This window comes from Mobula birostris, chromosome 14, assembly GCF_030028105.1.
Source record: "Mobula birostris isolate sMobBir1 chromosome 14, sMobBir1.hap1, whole genome shotgun sequence".
Taxonomy (NCBI): Eukaryota; Metazoa; Chordata; class Chondrichthyes; order Myliobatiformes; family Myliobatidae; genus Mobula; species Mobula birostris.
Window position 1 is genome coordinate 94236689 of NC_092383.1, and position 21178 is coordinate 94257866.

Below are 21178 nucleotides of genomic sequence, written 5' to 3' on the forward strand. Positions count from 1 at the left end.
GTCTGAGCCCCTCTTGAGTCTATCCTGAAACAGCGCCTCGTGCACCAGACTTGCCCCCTCCTGCTTCACCAGCAATGAGACCGTTGCCTTTTGTTTCCTCGCCCCCTCCACTCCCACGGCATGGGAGAGCTGTGTCCCTTCCTAGCACCCACTGACAGCACGTGCCTGTTGTAATACCTGCTGCATCTTTGCCATAAGACATGAGGAACAGAATCAGGCCATTCAGCCCATCGAGTCTGCTATAGTGTACGGTCATGGCTGATTTGTTACCCCTTCTCAACCTCATTCTCCTGTCATTAATGCTCTGACTAATCAAGAACATAGCAACCTCCACTTTAAATAAACTAGATGACTTGGCCACCACAACCGTCTATCGTAATGAACTTCACAGATTCATCATCCTCTTGCTTAAGGAATTCCTCCTCGTTTCTGTTCTAATTGGATGTCCTTCTATTCTGAGGTTGTTCCCTCTGGTCTTAGACTCCCCCCACTATAGAAAACATTCTCTCTAAATCCACTTTTTCTAGGCTTTCAATATTCAATAAGTTTCCATGAGATCCACTCTCATTCTTCTAAACTCTAGTGGGTAAAATAGGGGGTGTGGAGTGAACGCTTACAGGAGCCAGAGATCACGTTCACTGCCAGCAGTTCCAAATGCAGGTGGATTTTGCCTCAGATTTTTAGTTAACACAAAATCAAGTGTAAATGGCAACATCTGCTGCTGGCTCACGTTCCTTTGTCCTAGTTCATCAATGCGTGAACAGACTGAGAAGGAAGGTGCTCAGCTTTTCTGCTGTCAACATTGCCAGAAATGATTTCCAGAAATCCATGCTCTGTGTACTCCTGTGAAATTCTTTCAAAATCGTTGGTTATTTATTGACAGAAATATTTCCAAAACAAAGAAAAATACTGACTGTGTAAAGAGTGTAACTGTGATTTGAGTGAGGCAGATCCATTTGCAAAATCTCTCATCGGGTCTCTCCAATACATCGGATCGGACGGTGACAAACAAAGATGAAGCTCACCCTAAGTTACGGGATCATCTTGTTGCTTCTCACTAGCTGTCACACAAATGATGGTAAGTATCAACGAACTCTCACTGCAACCCGTTCCTCCCGTCTGTACATCTCCCCCAACTGACAGTGTTCCTCCCACGGTGGTGACTTTGGGTGAAGGTTGTTGATAGGAATTGTCAAATCATAGCTTGAGACTTCTGCACTCTCTTCATCCCTGGCAGGTGATCAAAGTTTCCTCTAATTTCCTTTAAAGCTGTACGGACCAACCATTGCTCTAAGCAGGACATTTTTACATGGCCTGAAAACTATAAGCAGGATCTCCCAGAGGCCACACATTTTAATTCCACATCTCATTCCCATTCTGATATGTCTATCCACGGCCTCCTCTACTGTAAAGATGAAGCCACACTCAGGTTGGAGGAACAACAGCTTATATTTCGTCTGGGTAGCCTCCAACCTGATGGCATGAACATTGACTTCTCTAACTTCTGCTAATGCCCCACCTCCCCCTCATACCCCATCCGTTATTTATTTATATATACACATTCTTTCTCTCTCTGTCCCTCTGACTATACCCCTTGCCCATCCTCTGGTTTTTCCCCCACTCCCCCTTTTCCTTCTCCCTGGGCCTCCTGTCCCATGATCCTCTCGTATCCCTTTTGCCAATCAACTGTCCAGCTCTTGGCTCCATCCCTCCCCCTCCTGTCTTCTCCTATCATTTTGGATCTCTCCCTCCCCCTCCTACTTTCAAATCTCTTACTATCCCTTCCTTCAGTTAGTCCTGACGAAGGGTCTCGGCCTGAAACGTCGACTGTACCTCTTCCTAGAGATGCTGCCTGGCCTGCTGCGTTCACCAGCAACTTTGATGTGTGTTGACGGCATTTTAAATGTTTTTTATTTGTAATATGTATACAATGAATACTTAGAATGAAAATGGAAAAATCACATACTTTTGATTTTTTTTATTAATTGAAGGGTATAATGAAATACCGTACATCAAAGAAAATATTGATTTCATTGTCTATATCACCACCAATTTCTCTGTCTGCAAACTAGAGGTCGAGATCATAGGTCATAGAACATTACAACATAATACAGGCTTTTTGGCCCGCAATGTGTGCAGACCTTTTAACAAACTCCAAGATCAAACAAACTCCATAAGGCTCTCCATTTTTCTGACATGCATGTGCCTACCTTAGAAGAGTTTCTTAAATATTCCTAATGTATCTGCCTCTACCACCACCCCTGGTGCATTCCATGCCCTTACCACGCTCTCTAAAAGAAAAATACTTACCTTTGACATCCCCTATGCTTTCCTCTAATCACCTTAAAACTGTGCCCTCTCATCGAGCAGATAGCTGAAGACTCAGACTCTTTCCCAGGACAGAAATGGCTAACAGGGCTTAACTTTAAAAGGTTAGGAGGGAACTATAGGGGAAGATGTCAGAGGGAGGATCTTTTACACATAGAGTGGTCAGTGTATGGAAAACATACCTAGGAGTGGTGGTAAAGGCAGACACATTAGGCAGGAATAGTAAGCACCAGAGGGCATATGTACAAAGTTAAGGGAGGGAAGTTTCGGGGAGACATCAGAGTAAGTTTTCTTACACAGAAGGTTGTGGGTGCCTAGAATGACTTGCCAGGGACGGTGGTAGAGGCTAAAATATCAGGGGTATTTAAGAGCCTCTTGGACAGGCACATGGATGAAAGAAAAATAGAGGGTTATGGGGTAGTGTGGGCTTAGTACTTTTTTTAAAGGATTATATGGGTCAGCACAACATCGAGGGCCGAAGGGCCTGCACTATGTTGTAGTGTTCTATGGTTCTATGGGCTTTTAGGAGACTCCTAGATAGGCCCATGGATGATAGAAAAATTCAGGGCTATGTAGGAGGGATGGGTTAGATTGATCTTCGGGTAGGTTAAAGAGCCAGCACAACATTGTGGGCTGAAGGGCCCCTACTGTGCTGTTATGTTCTGTGTTCCATGTTCAAACTTCTAATCAACTTTTCTATATTTTCCTCCAAGCCATTAACAAGTATATGTTATATATCTCCAGCTTTTCTGTATTTTCCTCCAAGCCATTAACATGTATATGCAATATATCTGAACACCATTGGTCATGGACTTCCAGCCAGAAAAGTACCTCCACTATCACTGTCATCTGTGGGCAAACCAATTCTGAATACAAACTGCCAAGTCATGTCTATTCCATGCATCTTCTGGATCAGCCTACCTTGATATGTAGACGTTGAAATTGTTAGGCTAACCAAAGAATTGGGGGAAATTAATTTTGTGTTTGGGTACCCAATGATTTTATTTCCAGATGATGAAATTGGGAACTTAAATGGTCCTTACCTGGAACCACTGGCTCTAGCCTATCAACAAAGATGCATTTTTGCTGCTGCTGTTAGTGGAACACCCTTCTGTGGATTGAAAATGGACACCAGTGGTTGATAATCAGTACAAGAGTAAAATCTCTCCCATACAAGGACTAGTTGAAACTTTTTACACCCCAAAACAGACTCAAGGCCTCTCTACAATTTGTCTGTAAGTTTTCTCTGCAGCAGTAAGGGAACATGATGTAAAGGCAATATCACCCATAACATGTGACATGACTGCACATATACCATAAGGCGAGGCATCACAGGCAAGCTTCACTGGACAATGGATCATAATGTGTTAGTACAGTGTCTGAAGTCATCACTTCCTTTGCCTTTTGGAAAGCCACCTCACACTACTTTATCAATTGCATTTTCTTCCCAATCTGTAGCAATGAATACTAGGTGTGGAGCACTGTAGCCCGGTTTGGCAGGAACCTGTTATAGTAATTGACAAATCCTAAAAATGACCACAACTGTGACAAGTCCTTTGGCTTGGGGTATCCACTGCTGCTTTAATTTTCTTGGGACACTTGTGTAATCCTTGTGCATCAATGGTGTGACCACAGTACGTGATGCTTGGTTTGAGGAATTCATACTTGTTGTGTTGTGCTCTTAGCCCATAATCCTCTGATCTTGTTAACACTGTCTTGAGGTTTTGGAGATGCTCCTTGTTATCCTTGCCAGTAACAATGATGTCATCCATGAAACACTGATTGCTTGGGCAGCCTTGTAGCATCTGGCACTTTATCCTGGCAGAGGGTATTCATCTACTTCCAGTACTGGGTTGACAGTGACCTTAAAATCACCACAGATCCTGAAATACCCATCCTCCTTGACTACTGGAACCACTAGCATTGCTCATGGGCTCCACTCAACCTTGAAAAGAATTCCTTCAGACTCCATGCGATCTAGCTTACTGGTTACTTTATCACGGATGGTATAAGGAACCAGATGGGCTTTGCAAAACTTATGTGTGGCATTTTCATTTAAAACTATTTTAGCCCTTGATATATTTGAGTTTTCCAAAGCTATTTTGTTTGGCCAGACCAGTTTGCAATTTTGTTCCTACTCACTTTCATTCCTGACTGCAACTCAATTGTGTTTCTAGCTGCTGTTTCCATTGATACAGCAATTTCAACTGCTCTTTTTAAATGTGGGTTGTGCTTCAGCTAGGAGTCATTTTTGAATGCTTTCTTGTAAGATTCTACAAACTAAACAATCTCTTGGTGTATCATTAAGCTCAACACTGAACTGACGATATTCAGACAACTGCTTCAATTCAGCCAACTAAGCTGCCATGGGTTCCCTTTCTTTCTGATTCCACTGATGAAACCTAAAGCATTCTGCAATCAACAATGGTTTGGTTCTAAATGTTCTTGCATTACTTTCATGTTATCAGCAAAGCTCATTTTGGCTAGTTTGTTTGGAGCAATTAAACTTATAATCAAACTGTATGCTCGTCTCCCAATTACACTTGGTAATACTGGCACTGGTTTTGCATTGGCTATTTCATTTGCTTCAAAATACTGCTCAATTCACTCAGTATATGTATTCTAATTATTTGTCGTGGAATCGAACATGTCAATCTGTCCAGTGTAGCCAGCCATTTCTTCTTTTTATTTATTTACTATTGTTATTATCACCCAGTACTTACTATTTATGAATCCTTGAATTTCATCCATTTTCTGCCTTTTTTAAACACTCAGCCATCTCTCCTCTTCCAAAGAACACATGTTGTGCTTTTTTTCTTAACTCTAGGATCTCTCTCCTCTTTCTTTTTTTTTAATTTTATTTTTTTATTTGGATAAGGAATTCACAAGTATCATGTACTTTTTTCACATGTATAACCTTTTCCATTTTTTTATATATATAAAACTATAATTATTTATACATTCTTAAGTACACATTGAGATGATATAAAAAGAAATTAGACACTTAAATAGATAATTATGTACAGTGGAAATTCTAATCTATTAGGCTAAGTAATGGTATTAATTGTTAAGAAAATTAGTAATAATAGTAGATTAGTAATAGTTTCCATATATCTCTTCTGGATCACTTCTTCTGGTCCAAAATGTTATATGTAAGCCTATGTAACAACCATTGTAGGTGTTTATATCCTAACTTGTTCATGCTTGCTCCTGCCCGCAAACATAATTATCTAATCCCTATGTACTTATTTACCTAATTTTATCATTTTTTATCCCTTACCCAAATTTTTTCCTTTACTTGTATTAATTCTCTGTTTTCCAAAAAAAAACAAAAACAGTAAACATTTAGACTAGGGGTGCTTATGTTAGCAATATTACTGTGTTGATGAGAAGAGCAGTATAAATCATTAGGAGAGTCATCTAAAGTCTGCTCGCTTTGGGGTTATATATTCAATCCATTTATTCCAGATTTGATAAAATTTTTCTTTTTGAATTCTTGGGGAGTAAGTCAACTTTTCCATTTTAAATATTTCCAAGATAATTTCATGCCAATCTTCTAATGTAGGTGGTATTGGACTTAGCCATTTTCTAGTGATTGATTTCTTACTTGCCCCTAAAAGGGCCTGCAGCAACTTTATATCTTCCTTCTGTTCAAGAAACAATACATGCCCCAAATAGAGCGTCTCAAAGTTCAGAGGTATCTGGGTCCTAAGTACCTTAACTAATATTCTATGAATACCTTCCCAATATAGACTTAATTTAGGACAATCTCAGAAAATATGGAAATGATTTGCCTCCTTGGAGCCGCACCTTCTCCAACACATCACATTTGTATCTTTATATTTTTCCTGATATGGGGTCTTGAAGTATCTTATAATATTTTTCCAACAATGTTCTCTCCAAGTCAAAGAATTAGTTGAGCACCATTGAAAGCTGTAGATTTTCTCCCAAGCCTCCTCTGAAAGTACCAACCCCGCTTCTTTCTCCCACTTCTCTTTAATATACAATGTGTTTACATTTTTAGCATGGGAGAGTGCATTATATAATCGAGAAACTGATTTACTAGATATTGAACCGCAAGCCGAATTAAGAATCTTGAAAAATTCTAATTCTACTGTTGATAAGTCTGTATATCTACAACTCTGGTTAACATAATTTCGTACTTGAAGGTACCTAAAAAAGTCTTTGTGTTCTAGGCCATATTTGTCCTGCAGGATTTGGAAACTTTGTAATACTCTTTTATGTATAAATGAGAGGTAGGTTGTAAGACCTTTCTTTATCCATAGTTCAAATCTTTTATCTCCTCTGTTAGGAAGGAATTCGGTATCATATGCACACCATCTGAAGAGTTTTAACATGTTATTAATTCCACATGAACTAACCACCTTCTGCCATACTTTTAATGTAAGATTTATCCAACTGCTTTTAAATTTTTCCAATTGGGCCATCAATCCTTTGTCAGCTATTGAGGCCTGTAGAGGAAAACTGTCAACCAATCCAAATTCTATTTCCTTCCATCTAGCCTTATATTCCCTATTACACCAATATAACAGAGGGGTTATCTGTGAGGCATAAAAATAATTTCTCAGGCAAGGAAGAACCATACCTCCTCCTTCCTTCCCTAACTGTAAGGTGTTACATCGAATTCTAGGTTTCTTTCCTTGCCAAATGAAGCGGGAAATCCATTTGTCCCATTCCCTGAATTGATTATCATCCACCTCCACAGAAAAGATACAGTAACCGAGGAAGAATATTCATTTTTATAGTATTTATCCTTGAATTTAAACTTAGAAAGGGGGTAAGATTCCATCTATGCCTATCTGCTTTTATCTCTGAGATTAATGGCCCATAATTTACCTGTGACGGCATTGAAAGATCCTTCGGCAGGGTTATTCCTAAATATTTTAATGATTTAGCTTCCCACTTAAGATCATACGTACCCTGTAATTTTTTTGGATGGTGTATAATTTAGGGACATAACCTGCGTTTTCTTTACATTTATTTTATAACCTGATATTTTCCCAAAGTCATCCAACAGTGTAAACAATCCTATAAATGATTTTTCTGGTTCACTCAGATAGACTAAAACATCATCTGCGAATAATGCCACTTACTGTTCAATCCCTGCCACCTTGATACCGTTTACAATTTCGCTCTGTCTTATTAGTTGGGCAAGCGGTTCAATATATAGCGCAAAAAGGAAAGGAGAAATTGGGCATCCCTGTCTAGTGCCTCTCTCTAAAATAAAGGAGTCAGAGAGGTCCCCATTTATCTCAATTCGGGCTGTAGGGCTGTCATATAGAGTCTGAATCACTTTAATAAACTTTTCTTGAAAGCCGAATCTTCGTAACACTCTGTATAGGAATGCCCAACTAACTGAATCAAAAGCTTTCTCAGCGTCTAATCCTAATTGTCTCTGTCTCATTCTTATTAACCTGTTCTAATATGTGTACAGTTCTCCTTATGTTGTCCTGTGTTTGTCTTTGTTGAATAAATCCAGTCTGGTCAAGTGGATTAGGCCAGGTAAGAGCTTTTCCAATCTGCGCGCTAATATAGATGTAAATAGTTTGTAATCTAAATTAAGAACACTAATTGGCCGATAATTGCCACATTCTAGTTTATCTTTACCCTCTTTAGGAATAACTGAAATAATCGCTTCTCTCCAGGAAGGTGCAGTTTCTCTTCTCTGCAAGATCCAATTAAAGGTGTTAAGTAGTAATGGGGCTAACTGTGTCTTCAGGGAATTGTACCACTCTGAGGTAAACCCATCTGAACCCGGGGACTTTCCAGCCTTTAACCTAGAGATGGCCACATTCAATTCTTTGGCAGTTACTGGTTCTAATAGACTTTCATTTTGTAAATCTGTAAATTTAGGTAGATCTAAAGAATTCAATAAACTGTCTACATAGGGCTCATTGGAGGCCCAGGGTTGGGAGTACAGCTCTTGATAATACGTTTCAAAACTCTCTTGAATTTTCCCTATTGTACTCTCCACAAGCTTTGTCTTCGGATTCTTTATTTTATGAATTGTATTGTCTGCTTGTTGTTTTCGTAACTTATATGCTAATAATCTAGCTGATTTACTTCCTACTTCATAATTCTTTTGTCTCAGGTAAAGAAAATTTCTTTGAGTTTCCAATGTATAAACATCGTCAATTTCACTTTGTAATTTCCTAATTTCCTGTTTTAAATTTGAATTACTTTTGTTGCTATCTACAACTTGAAGTTGTTTTAATTTTCTTTGAAGGTCTGCTAATTTTTGTGCATTGATTTTTTTCATGTGAGTGGTAATGGAAATAATTTTCCCTCTCAGTACAGCTTTCAATGTATCCCATAAGATCACTGGTGATGTTTTTCCCGTGTCATTAAGGTCTAGGTATTCTTTGATTTCTCCCCTTAATCTCTCCATTACTTTCAGGTTATTGAGTATATGTGAGTTTAGCCTCCATAGTGTTTTCCTCATTTTCCTTTCCAGGATTAGAGACATAGAGACTGGGCTATGATCCGACAGATCAATTGTTGCAATATTACAGTTTTTTATCCTGAGTCTATCTGTATTAGAGATAAAGAAATCGTCTATCCTTGAATAGGCTGAATGAGGGAAAGAGTAATGTGTATAATCTTTACTAGTGGGGTGTAATTCCCCCCACACATCTATAATTCCCAACTCCTCCATCAATAAATTCATTTTCCGAGTCAGAGGTTTATTCTGAGTAACTATTCTTGAAGAATCTAATATAGGATTTAATCTAATATTAAAATCCCCTCCACAAATTACTACCCCTTGAGAACTGACCATTAGGTCAAAAATGTGTCTATAACATGACTATCCACAACCTGGAGGAGCATAAACAGTGCATTCAGCAGTGTTATTTCTGTACCTTCTATTCTTCCCGTAATTTTTACAAATCTTCCATCTTTGTCTTTAGTCTCTGAAATATGTTCATAATTAAGAGTACTTGATATTAAAGTAGCTACCCCTCTTTTGTGGCTCAATTTATACGATGAGTAAAATACATGCTTAAAGCCCATTCTTTTTAATTTTCCATGTTCAGATTGGCTCCTATGTGTTTCCTGGAGGAAAGCTATTTGTGCCCTCTCTTTTTTCAATTTAGACATAATCTTATTTCTTTTAATTGGATTCAAAACCCCATTAATATTATAGGAAATTATTTTTACCAATTCAATTTGCATTTTTCTCTAGTAGAAAAAAAACACTCTCCTTTTCTAACCAAACAGTAAGCAATCCCTTCTCAACAGTAAACCAAAACATATAACCACACCCTAGACATTTCTGAACGTGTAACATTTGAAAATTTTTCCCGACTTCCCACAGTGAGGCCTGAGCACCAACCCGCCTCAGTTCAGAGGGATAACCTCTATCTTCACCCTGTGTTAGAGGGCCCTCAGCAGTTTGAATAATCATAGAGAATTTTCTCCTATTTATGTCTCGACCATATTGCTATCATTCAAGTTATTCCATCTAGTTTATTTTCAGATACCAGCTTTCATTTTACCTTTAAGTCTGATTTATTCTTTTCAGTCATTTCTCTTAATTAGTCTGTGTTCTCTGTACATTCGCGTCTGAATATTTGCAGCTTTTCCTTGTAGTTTGACACTCTGGTTTGTGTGGAGCATCCTCACCCCACTAACTGCCACGACTTCTGCCAAATCCCCTCCAGTAGCGACTCCGGTTGGGTGATAACTTTAATATGTAGTCCCCGGTCCGCCAGGTCCAATGTTGCCTCCTCCGCCGTAGCGTAAGTTTTTGTCCCTTCATCATAAAAGACTCTCAGCCGAGCTGGATACAGGGTCTGGAATCTGATGTTGTTTTCCTTCAGGACTCTCCGTGTTTCTGCATATTCCTTCCGTCTGGCAAGGATCCCCGGTGCGTAATCATGGTCTAAACTGATTTTACAGTTGCTCCACATGAAACCTTTCTTTTGCCATGCCCGTTTAAGCACCTCTTCCTTCGTTCTGTAACTGAGAAATCTGACCAGAATCGATCTGGGCTGGGCACCTGCCGGAGGCTGTGGTGCCAACGCGCGGTGAGCCCTTTCTATCTGTAGGTCTTTTGCGTCCGGTATATCAAGGTTCTCTCTAAGCAGCTTCTCCTCGAAGGGAATCATCAATCCGGGTTTACCTTCAGTTCCTTCGGGAACTCCGTAGATCCTCACATTTTCCCTTCTTGAGTGGCCTTCTTGATCTATTAGCTTCCACTGGAGCTGGTCTTGCAGCTTTAGCATCTCTCTCCTCTTTCAAAGGGGGGAAAAATTGTGCTATGCTACAACAGGTTAAGTAGTCCCCTTGGGTTCATTTTAAACCTTACTCATCACCGCTGTTGTGTTTTGTAACTCCAAAACATAAAACTAGACAAAAGAAAACATGGAGCTAGGAACAACATCTCTACTTAATTCTTATTCTTAGTGAGTCATACACATATGACACGGTGGCATAATAACATAGACCATTCATGTACTTTTACATATAACCCATAATGAATTATGTAAACAAAAAATAATGCCTAAACAAACAACACATTTACAATATTACTGAAATATTAAATACACTACATCCTCAAAGTTTCTGCACATATTGATAGGGTGGTTAAGATGTGTTGGCCTTCATTAGTTGAAAGATTGAGTCCAAGAGTCTTGCAGTAATGTTTCAGCTCTATAAAACCCTGGTTCGACCACAGCTGGAGTATTGTGTTCACTTCTGGTTACCTCGTTATAGGAAGGATGTGGAAGCTCTACAGAGGATACCAACAAAATTTACCAGGATGCTGTCTGGATTAGAAAGCGTGCCTTATGAGTAAAGGTTGAGTGAGCTAGGAAGCTTCTCTTTGGAGAGAAGGAGGATGAGAGATAGCTTCATAAAGATATTGAAGGTGATAAGAGGCATAAATGCAGTGGACAGCTGGAGACTTTTTCCCAGGGTAGAAATGAGGAGGGCAATAACATAGAACAACAGCGTAGAATTTTAAGATAATTTGAGGAAAGTATAGGGGATGTGAGAGGTAGCTTTTTTACACTGAGAGTAGTGGTTGTGTGGAATGCGCTGCCAGGAGTGGTGGTAGAGGCAGTGACGTTAAGAGACTCTTGCATAGTCACATGTATGATATAAAAATGGAGGGCTATGTGGAAGGAAGGGTTAGATTGATTTTGGAAGTGGGTTAGAAGTTCTGCTCAACATTGTGGGATGAAGGGGTCTGTACTGTGCTATGTTCTATCACACACCAAAGCATTTCGGAGGCAGTGGTCCAACTTCATGACACAGTTCTGTCAGCAGACAGGCACCAGATGTTTAATACTGTGGATGTGTTGTTGAGTCTTCCTACAGAAACCTTCCGCTCTGCAGCTCCTGTCTCGAATCCGCAGAGCAAACAGCTTTGCAGAAGAGTTTAGACAAGGGAATCTGGAGCGAGAGTGTGTGGAAGAAACATGCTCAAAGGAAGAAGCCCGAGAGATTTTTGAAGATGATTTCAAAACGGTAAGGATGAAGTCTTTAGGTCCAATTTACCTCTTGTTTCCAAGCCAACCTCTTCTCCCACAGCCAAGTGTCTCATTCATTCACCACTCAGAGAATTCAAAGTGTTTGAATAATTTATTTATTTATTGACGTGCACAGTGGAGTATGCTCTTCTGGCCCTTCCCTTCGAGCCACGCCGCCCAGCAATTCCCTGATTTAATCCTCGCCTAATCACAGGACAATTTACAATGACCAATTAACCTACCAACTGCCACGCCTTTGGACTGTGGGAGGAAACCAGAGCACCCGGAGGAAACCCATGCAGTCGTGGGGAGAACATACAAACTCCTTACAGGCTGTGGCGGGAATTGAACCCACGTCGCCGGTACTGTGAAGAATTGTGCTACATTACCCTAATGGAGTGGTAACATGGAAGTAGGAGGTGACAAACATTGGTCAGACTGATGAGGTTACTTAAGTACCTGTGGGTAGTGTAAATGTGACATTATTATACATGGACCTTGGTTTAAGATCATAAGACATTAGAACAGAATTAGGCCATTCAGCCAACTGAGTCTGTTCTGCCATTCCATCATGGCTGATTTAATATTCCCCGCAACCCATTCTCCTACCTTCTTCCCATAAAATTTGAAGCCCTTAGGAATGAAAAACTATCATCCTCCATTTTAAATATACCCAATGACTTGGTTGCCACAGCCATCTGTGTCAATGAGTTCCACAGATTTGCCACCCTTCGGCTAAGAAAATTCCTCTTTATCACAGTTCTGAAGGAACGTCCTTGTATTTTGGGGTTCTGTCCTCTGGTCCTAGCCTCCCCCACTATAGGAAACATCCCCTCCACATCCACTCTATTTGTGTCCTCTGGTCCTAGACTCCCCCACTATAGGAAACATCCCCTCCACATCCACTCTATCTGTGTCCTCTGGTCCTAGACTCCCCTCACTATAGGAAACATTCTCTCCACATCCACTCTATCTGTGCCCTCTGGTCCTAGACTCCCCCACTATAGGAAATATCCTCTCCACATCCACTCTATCTGTGTCCTCTGGTCCTAGACTCCCCTCACTATAGGAAACATCCTCTCCACATCCACTCTCTCTGTGCCCTCTGGTCCTAGACTCCCCCATGATAGGAAACATCCTCTCCATATCCACTCTCTCTGTGCCTTCTGGTCCTAGACTCCCCTCAATATAGGAAACATCCTCTCCACATCCACTCTGTCTGTGTCCTCTGGTCCTAGACTCCCCTCACTAAAGGAAACATCCTCTCCACATCCACTCTATCCTAGGCCTTTCAATATTTAATAGGTTTCAATGAAATACCGCTCCCTCATTCTTCTAAACTCCAGTGAGTAAAGGCACAGAACTATCAAACACTTCTCATATGTTAACCCTTTCACTAAATTGATCATTCTCGTGAACCATCTCTGGACCCTCTCCAATGCCAACACATCTTGTCTTAGATAAGGGGTCTAAAACTGCTCACAATGCTCCAAGTGCAGTCTGACCAATGCCTACTAAAGCCTCAGCATCACATCATTGCTTTTATATTCTAGCTCTCTCGAAATAAATGCCAACTTTGCATTTGGCTTCCTTAGCACTGACTCAACCTGCAAGTGAACCTTCAGGGAATCCTGCATAAGGATTCCCAAGTCCCTTTGCACCTCTGATTTCTACCTAACAGATAGAAAGTAAACCTTTAGGGCAGGGCTTCACTACCTGGGGTCCACAGACCTTTTGGTTAATGGTCCATGGCATAAAAAAGGTTGGGAACCCCTGCTTTAGGGATTCCTGCACAAGGACTCCTAAGTCCCTTAACATCTCTGATTTCTAGCTAACAGTGCGGCCACTTGCATAGCCATGTTTGCCAAAAGATGACCCTGTGTTACCCCTTCCCTCAGGCGGGGGCATCTACGCACTGTCTGAAGACACTTTCCTGGATACATTTAACAAATTCTGCCCCACCTAACTATGCAGCCCATTTGGACAACCGCTCCTGACGAATTGCCCTGCTCCAATCCCTGCAGCCTGGCTCTGTTGTAATCCAGTTCACTAACTGAGCTATGGAGCACTTTCTTCCTGCGTTCCCCTTAAATAAGTGAACACCGTTGTTTATGGGTTTGGCTCTGTTTGTGTCACATTCAAGTAATAAATCCCAACTTTTTTCTTTGCAGGCCGCGTTCTGGAAGCATTACATCGTAGGCTGTAAGTACTTGAACTATGCCTCTTGTTATCTTGTACACAGTGCACAGAGGTAGTACGAGGGAAAACAATAACAGAAGGCAGAATAAAGTGTTACAGTTACAGCGAAAGTTCAGTGCAGGTCGACAATAAGGTGCAAGATTATAACAATGTTCAAAGTAAAATTTATTATCAGAGTACGTACATGTCACTGCATACCACCCTGAAATTCTTTTTCCTGCTGGCATACTCAGCAAATCTATAGAATAGTAACTGTAAACAGGATCAATGAGAGAACAAGTAGAGCACAGAAGACAATAAAATGTGCAAATGCAGATATAAATAAATAGCAATAAATAATGAGAGCATGAATTAACGAGGTAAAGAGTTCTTAAAGTGAGATCATTAGTTGTGGGGACATCTCAATAGATGTGTAATTATCCTCTTTTGTTCAAGAGCCTGATAGTTTATGGGTAGTGACTGTTCCCAAACCTGGTGGTGCAAGTCCTGAGGCTCTTGTACCTTCTACCTGATGGCAGATGCAAGAAAACAGCATGTCCTGGGTGCTGGGGATGAATGTTGCTTTCCTATGACAGCATTTCATATAGATGTGCTCAATTGCTAGGATGGCTTTACCTGTGAAGCTGAATCCACAATGTTTTGTAGGATTTTCCATTCAAAAGTCATTGGTGTTCCCATACCAGGCTGAAATACAGCTAGTCAATGCATTTTCCACTGCACATCAGAAGGTTGTCAACATTTTCGATGTCATGTCGAATTTCTCCAACCTTCTAAGGAAAAGATAGTGAAGTTAGGATTGAGGATCAATGTAGATCGTGAGGTCAAGTATCTTATCGTATCATACTAGGAGACCATTCAGGTAGTCTGATAACAGTGGGATAGAAGCTGTCCTTGAGCCTGGTGGTACGTGCTTTCAGACTTTTGTATCTTCTGCCCAATGGGAGGAGAGAGAAGAGAGAATGTCCAGAGAGATCAAAATAAAGAGAGTGCAGATGTTGGAATTCTGCAATGAAAACATTTCTGACAAACAACGTTTTATTGGGTGTTGTTATGACTTGTAATTCTCTCGTGACGTTCACAATGGGCCAAGTGTTTTACAACAACTCTGTGAGTATCGACACTGCTGTAACGCAAGAGGCGTGGTGGGGACTCATCACACTGCATCTTGGATCCAAGCGCAGGATCATACAGAGACCCGGAAGGGTTAAACAAAACTCGGAATTTTATTAACAAAGGAGACAAAACAAAACAGTACAACTTACAAGGTCTTGGATAACGCTGAATAACTCAGCCAGAACATCACTAGGCAAGGCTCAGGACAACTGAGCAAATGAGGGGTTAGCACTGCCCCTTTAAATAAACTCCAGGGCATGAAAGGATCTGTTCGCAGTTGGTAAAACCCCAGACTAATAGCAACCTTACAATCAACAATTCTAATAGGAGACTAAAGTTCAAAAATACTTAATTGGACACCTGCAAAGTCTTTCAGAGTTACTTGTAAGCAACCAAGGACAATTTGCCGGCTAGTGGTGTAGTGGCATCCACATCGGACTCGAGACGTGTGGTCCTGGGTTAGAATCCGTCCAACTCCTTGCATGCTTTCCAACTACGCTGGATTGAGTGTCGAGCTAGCAACACGGCCTCCTTTAAAAAAACAGACAAGCGCTACAGTAACAGCAAGGTTGACGCCCGATACACCACACGGTGTGGAGAGGAACAAAAAAATATCAAGGACAATTGTAACTTAAATGCCAACCAGAGAAGACCTAACAATAACACATGAAAACCCAAAGTGCAATAATAACACAAAAGAATACAAAAAAACTGCAAAAAGCTCAGACTCCTCAGAGAACTCTAGCAACAACCAAGGTCATGACACTCATAAGTTGAGTTTATTGTCATACATGTTTATCCTCCTTTTTTCTATCATCCATGTGTTATCTAAATGTCTCTTTATACATCTGCCTTTACCATCATCCCCTGGCAGCTTGTTCCATGCACCCACCACTTTCTGAATTTAAAAAAATAACTTTGGACATTCCCACCCCCTCTATACTTTCCTCCAATGTCAGGAACATAAAACCTCCGGTTTCTTCCCCTTCCCCCTCCTCCCTCTACCCTCTTCCTTCTTCGAGGTGCAACACCACCACCAACTGGACTGTACTTTCCAAATATCGTCTTCCTAGCGTCAGACTGAATCCAGTGTCGTGAATGCTGCAAGAACTTATCTCACCCTAAAGCAGCACTGTACCAAGAGGATGCCCTGTAATTCTTTGCCAGCCCAAGGTCAGCAGCAATGACTGGCGTGCACTCTCCTCCTCTCCAGCCTACAGAACTCCCGGATGGCGTTCCAATGCGCAGCCCACAAAGGCTTCCGGGATCACGGTGCACATCTGGGTGGTGCTCTCTATAGCTAGTACCAGGACTCCAAGTCTTTTAATGGGGGGATTCATAGGGACAATAGTTCAGCATTGATTGATCAGGGCAAAATGACCATTACCGAAATAAGGAAGACTGAGTTACTGGCTAGGGCATTTGCTGCAACTCCTATTCAAGATAATTTGAGTGAAGGAGTTGAACGATGTAGGGATAAGGGTCTAAGTGATCACCCTGATGTGTTGGAAGCCAGCTGTAGCCAAAAACCTGTGTCGTACACTGCTTCTCTGCCGCTCACTTCAAACAACGCGTCACTCCCTCCTTGGTACCCATCTCAAACCGGCCGACAGGCTCTCTATCAGTTACTGCATCTCTCCCTTCGTCTCGAAACAACAACTCCACCGCATTCCCACCAGTAGGTCGTCCAACAACCGCACTCGACCATTCCCCCCTGACCTCCCTTCAGCCTCTGGTTACCACTCAGTTGTACCATTGTATGCACCTTATAGGTACGGTAGTTTTAGGTGTGTCCTTGAAGTTGTACGGGCAGTATCCAGACATGCTTTTCAACCTATCGATCTCTTCCTTTCACATCTTCATGGAATAACTCTCTTGTTCCAAACTGAGTGAGGCCAGTGCCTGACTGTCCATGTTTGTGGTGATTTTACTTGGCTTGAGTAACAAACATCTTGTGTTTCTGTTTTCCAGGTTCTCCTATCCTGAGAAATGAAGGGAAATTTCATAACAAACAAAAAGAAATTAATAAACTTCGAAAAGTGCTCAGAGAACAGAAGGAGGAGGTCTTAGACTTAGAAAATGCACTCATGGAAAAGTTAGGAGACTGCCTTGATAGTAAATAATATCATTCTATCCTTGGAGGCTGTGAAGGACTCAGAGAATCAGAGAGCTATTTAGCACAGAAACAGGCCTTTTGGCCCATCATGTCCATGTTGAGCTTTTTGCCCATCTATACTAATTCATATGAGCAGCTGGTGCGTACCACATGTCCTGGTTATGATGCCCAGGCGGACAATCTCTGAAGGGTGTCGATGATGGTTGGGGTCACCCACCTTGTAAAGACACTGCCCAGAAGAAGGCAATGGTGAGCCATTTCTGTAAAATAAAATTGCCTAGAACAATTTTTTCTATTTTTTTTTCTATGTTCTATGTTTAACAATCACAGTCATGGAAAGACCAAGTTCGCCCACGTTATATGACAAGGCACATAATGATGATTATGCTAATTTTATTTACCTCCATTAGGTCGGTATCTTAGGGACACTTAAGAAACTCTTAGATAAGTACAGGGATGATATAAAATTGGAAGGGTATGTAGGAGATAGATCTTAGAATAAGTTGAAAGGTTAACACAACATTGTGGGCCAAAGGGCTCTGTTGGGCTGTACTGTTCTGTGTTCTCTGTCCTGCCTGTCTAAATGTCCATCTAAATTCCTCTTGATCACAGTAATTGTATCCGAAATGAGCTAACTATTCAGCCTGAAGCTATGAATGATGTTTGATGCAATTCTTAATAAAGTGTGTGTTGGTGGAAATTTAAAAAATTAAATATCATTGTTTACTTATTGTTTGTTTGGAGGTTCTGGAGCATACCTCAGCCAATATGAGTGTGCCACAGGTAATTACTTCCACACTCTGCACTGATGGTACCTGCATGAATCAGCCGACATTGTCGGCAAGAAGCCAACGAACTACAGATGCTGGCGTACAGAACTGAAAACACCAGATGGTGGAATTACTCAACAGGTCAGGCAGCATCAGTGCAGAGAGAGCGGAGTATTGGTGCACAGTATTGGCGGCGATTCATAAAACGGGACCACTTACTCTGTTTCTCTCTCCACAGATGCTGACTGCCTTGCTGTGTGTTTCCAATGTTTTCTCTTTTATTCCAGTTGTTGATGTCCAAAGACTTCACTAATGAAAAAAGAATATGCGGCCTGTCTAGAGATGATTATAACCATATATAACCATATAACGATTACAGCACGGAAGCAGGCCATCTCGGCCTTTCTAGTCCATGCCGAACTCTTATTCTCACCTAGTCCCACCATCCTGCACTCAGCCCATAACCCTCCATTCTTTTCCTGTCCATATAGCTATCCAATTTAACTTTAAATGACATTTAAATGTTATTTTCACCAGCTCCCAAATACTCCATAATTACTAAATATACGTCACCATGTACTACCTTGAGATTCATTTATTTACAGGCATTTACAGAAAATAAAGAAATACAATAGCATTTGGAAAAAACTAGACATAGACAAAGACAGACAAGCAACCAATGTGCAAAAGACAAACTGTGTAAATAAAATAAATAATACTGAGAACACAAGTTGCAGAGTCCTTGGAAGTGAGTCTGTAGGTTGTGGATTCAGTTCATTGTTGAGGTGGGTCAAGTTAACCACGCTGGTTCAGGAACCTGATGATCGAAGGGTAATAACTGTTCCTGAATCTGATGGTGTGGGATCTAAGGCTTCTGTACCTCCTGCCTGATGGCAGCAGTGAGAAGAGAGCATGGCCTGGATGGTGGGGTTGTTGATGGTGGATGCTGATTTCTTGGGGCAGTGCTCCCTGTAGATGTGCTCATTTGGATTAGTTGAGTACCATTAAGTACAACCAATTGCCATGGTTTGATTTTCGTTACAGAGTCTGGGAGGGGATTCATTTTCTTCTGAGGCAAATGTCTATATTGACACTTCATTCATTGCTTTAGACTGTTACACTGTCAGTCTAAACTTTACTTTAAATTGTCTGATAAAATTAGATGAAGCTGGAAACATTTGGAAAGCCAGGAAATCGCTAAGCGTCTCAACCTCAAACGTTGACTGTTCATTTCCCTCTCAACAAACTGCCAGACCTGTTGAGTATGTGTGTGTGTGTGTTTTACACATTATTTCCAATCTCTTGTGTCAACAGTATTAATGTTTCAGGTTGATAAACTACCAGAACCGGGACAAGTCTGGACACGAGTGTGTTTCAACTTACAACAGAGGGGTGAATTGGAAAGTATAGGGGAATGAATATACCCAAAGAATTGGCTTCCACAGCCATCTTTGGCAATAAATTCCACAGATTCACCACACTCTGGCTAAAGAAATTCTTCCTCATCTCTGTCCTAAATGGACGTTATTCTATTCTGAGGCTGTGCCCTTTGGTTCTAGACTTCCACAATATTTGAAATAACCTCTCCACATCCACTCTATCTGGGCCTTTCAATATTCAATTGGATTCAATGAGATACCCCCTTATTCTTCTAAACTCTAGCAAATACAAGCCCAGAGCCATTAAACGTTCCTGATACAGTATATTAACACTGTCATTGCCGGGATAATTCCCGTGAGCTTCCTGTGGAACCTCTCCAATGTCAGCACATCCTTTTTTGGATAAGTGTCCCCAAAACTGCTCACAATACTCCAAGTGCGATCAGACCAACGCCTGATGAAGCCTTCACATTCTGAAGCATTAACTCCGTGTCTCTCTCCACGGTTGCTGCCCAACTGGCTCAGCGTTTCCAGCATGCTTCTTTCTGATTTCCAACGTCGATGTTTAGTTTACTTTGAAGCTGTGGATCTTCCTGATGGCCCCTGCATTAAATCATTGAAACAGCTTATAGAGCGTCGACCACAGAACGGTACAGCACAGGAGCAGGCCTTTTGGCCTGCAATGTTGTGCCAAACCAAATAAATTAGTGATCAAATGGCTAATTAATCTCTTTTGCTACACAATGCCTACATCCCTCCATTTTCCTCAAATCTATGTGCCTATCTAAACATCATTTAAAAGTCTCTAATGCTTCTGCCTCTACCATCACCCCAGGCAGTGCATTCTAGGCACCCACCACTTAGTGTAAAAAAAAAACTCGTCCCTCATATCCCCTTTGAAATTACCCCCCTTATACTCTCTAGTGCATATCTTGATGTTGTTCCAATTTCCTTTGTGAGGTCTTGCTGTGCATGTCCTAGCTTGGGCAAAAGTTGTTTGAGAAAGATATAGGCATCCATTAGTCTCATGAGACCATGGATTTGCGCCTTAGAAGGTTTCCAGGGTGCAGGCCTGGGCAAGGTTGTATGGAAGACCAGCAGTTGCCCATGCTGCAAGTCTCCCCTCTCCACACTACTGATGTTGTCCAAGGGAAGGGCATTAGGACCCATACAGCTTAGCACCGGTGTCGTTGCAGAGCAATGTGTGGTTAGGTGCCTTGCTCAAGGACACAACACGCAGCCTCAGCCAAGGCTCGAACTAGCGACCTTCAGGTCACTAGACGAACGCCTTAACCACTTGGCCACGCGCCAACACTTGAGAAAGACACTACATATATATAAAAAAGATTTTTCATTACTGTGGTTTCGTGTCAAGTCGTTAAGTTTATTGTCCTGTGCACAACTACAGAGAGATACAGATAGTGGAAAAAAATTGCTTGTAGCATCATTACAAGCACAAAGGTACAGACAAACACAGAATAGGAATTATACAGATCACTGAGGTCAGAGAAGTAAAGACCATGTAAAATCCCTTTTCTTTTTCAATATTTTTATTGATTTCTTACATAAAACAATACAGAGTACAATAAGATATATAATATATATCGATTACAATATATTGGAATCACAAATATAGTTTCATAACCCCATATCCATATACATTAAACTTAAACATAATATTGAAAAGATATATTTTGTTATACAAAAAAAAATCTAAACTCACTACCAGAAAAAAAAACAGCTGTTTGGTTAAAAAAAAAGAAAAGGAAAAAATCCTTA

General features: G+C 40.9%; 1 protein-coding gene across 1 annotated transcript; it reads left to right on the forward strand.

The window, feature by feature from the left end:
* The first annotated feature begins 916 nt into the window (after positions 1–916).
* Positions 917–17964, forward strand: LOC140209557 (venom prothrombin activator oscutarin-C catalytic subunit-like). Its single transcript, XM_072277821.1, has 4 exons — positions 917–1078; positions 11660–11820; positions 13994–14024; positions 17106–17964. The coding sequence occupies exons 1-4, from the start codon at positions 1015–1017 to the stop codon at positions 17255–17257; spliced, it is 408 nt and encodes a 135-aa protein (XP_072133922.1). The 5' UTR covers positions 917–1014; the 3' UTR covers positions 17258–17964.
* The last annotated feature ends 3214 nt before the right edge of the window (positions 17965–21178 follow it).

What these genes read in the sequence shown, in the direction of transcription:
- LOC140209557 (XM_072277821.1), top strand. Translation starts at nt 1,015, where the DNA reads ATGAAGCTCACCCTAAGTTACGGGATCATCTTGTTGCTTCTCACTAGC. An exon ending in TAGCTGTCACACAAATGATG is followed by an intron (nt 1,079 to 11,659) that starts GTAAGTATCAAC and finishes TGTGTTGTTGAG; the next exon opens with TCTTCCTACAGAAACCTTCC. An exon ending in TTGAAGATGATTTCAAAACG is followed by an intron (nt 11,821 to 13,993) that starts GTAAGGATGAAG and finishes TTTTCTTTGCAG; the next exon opens with GCCGCGTTCTGGAAGCATTA.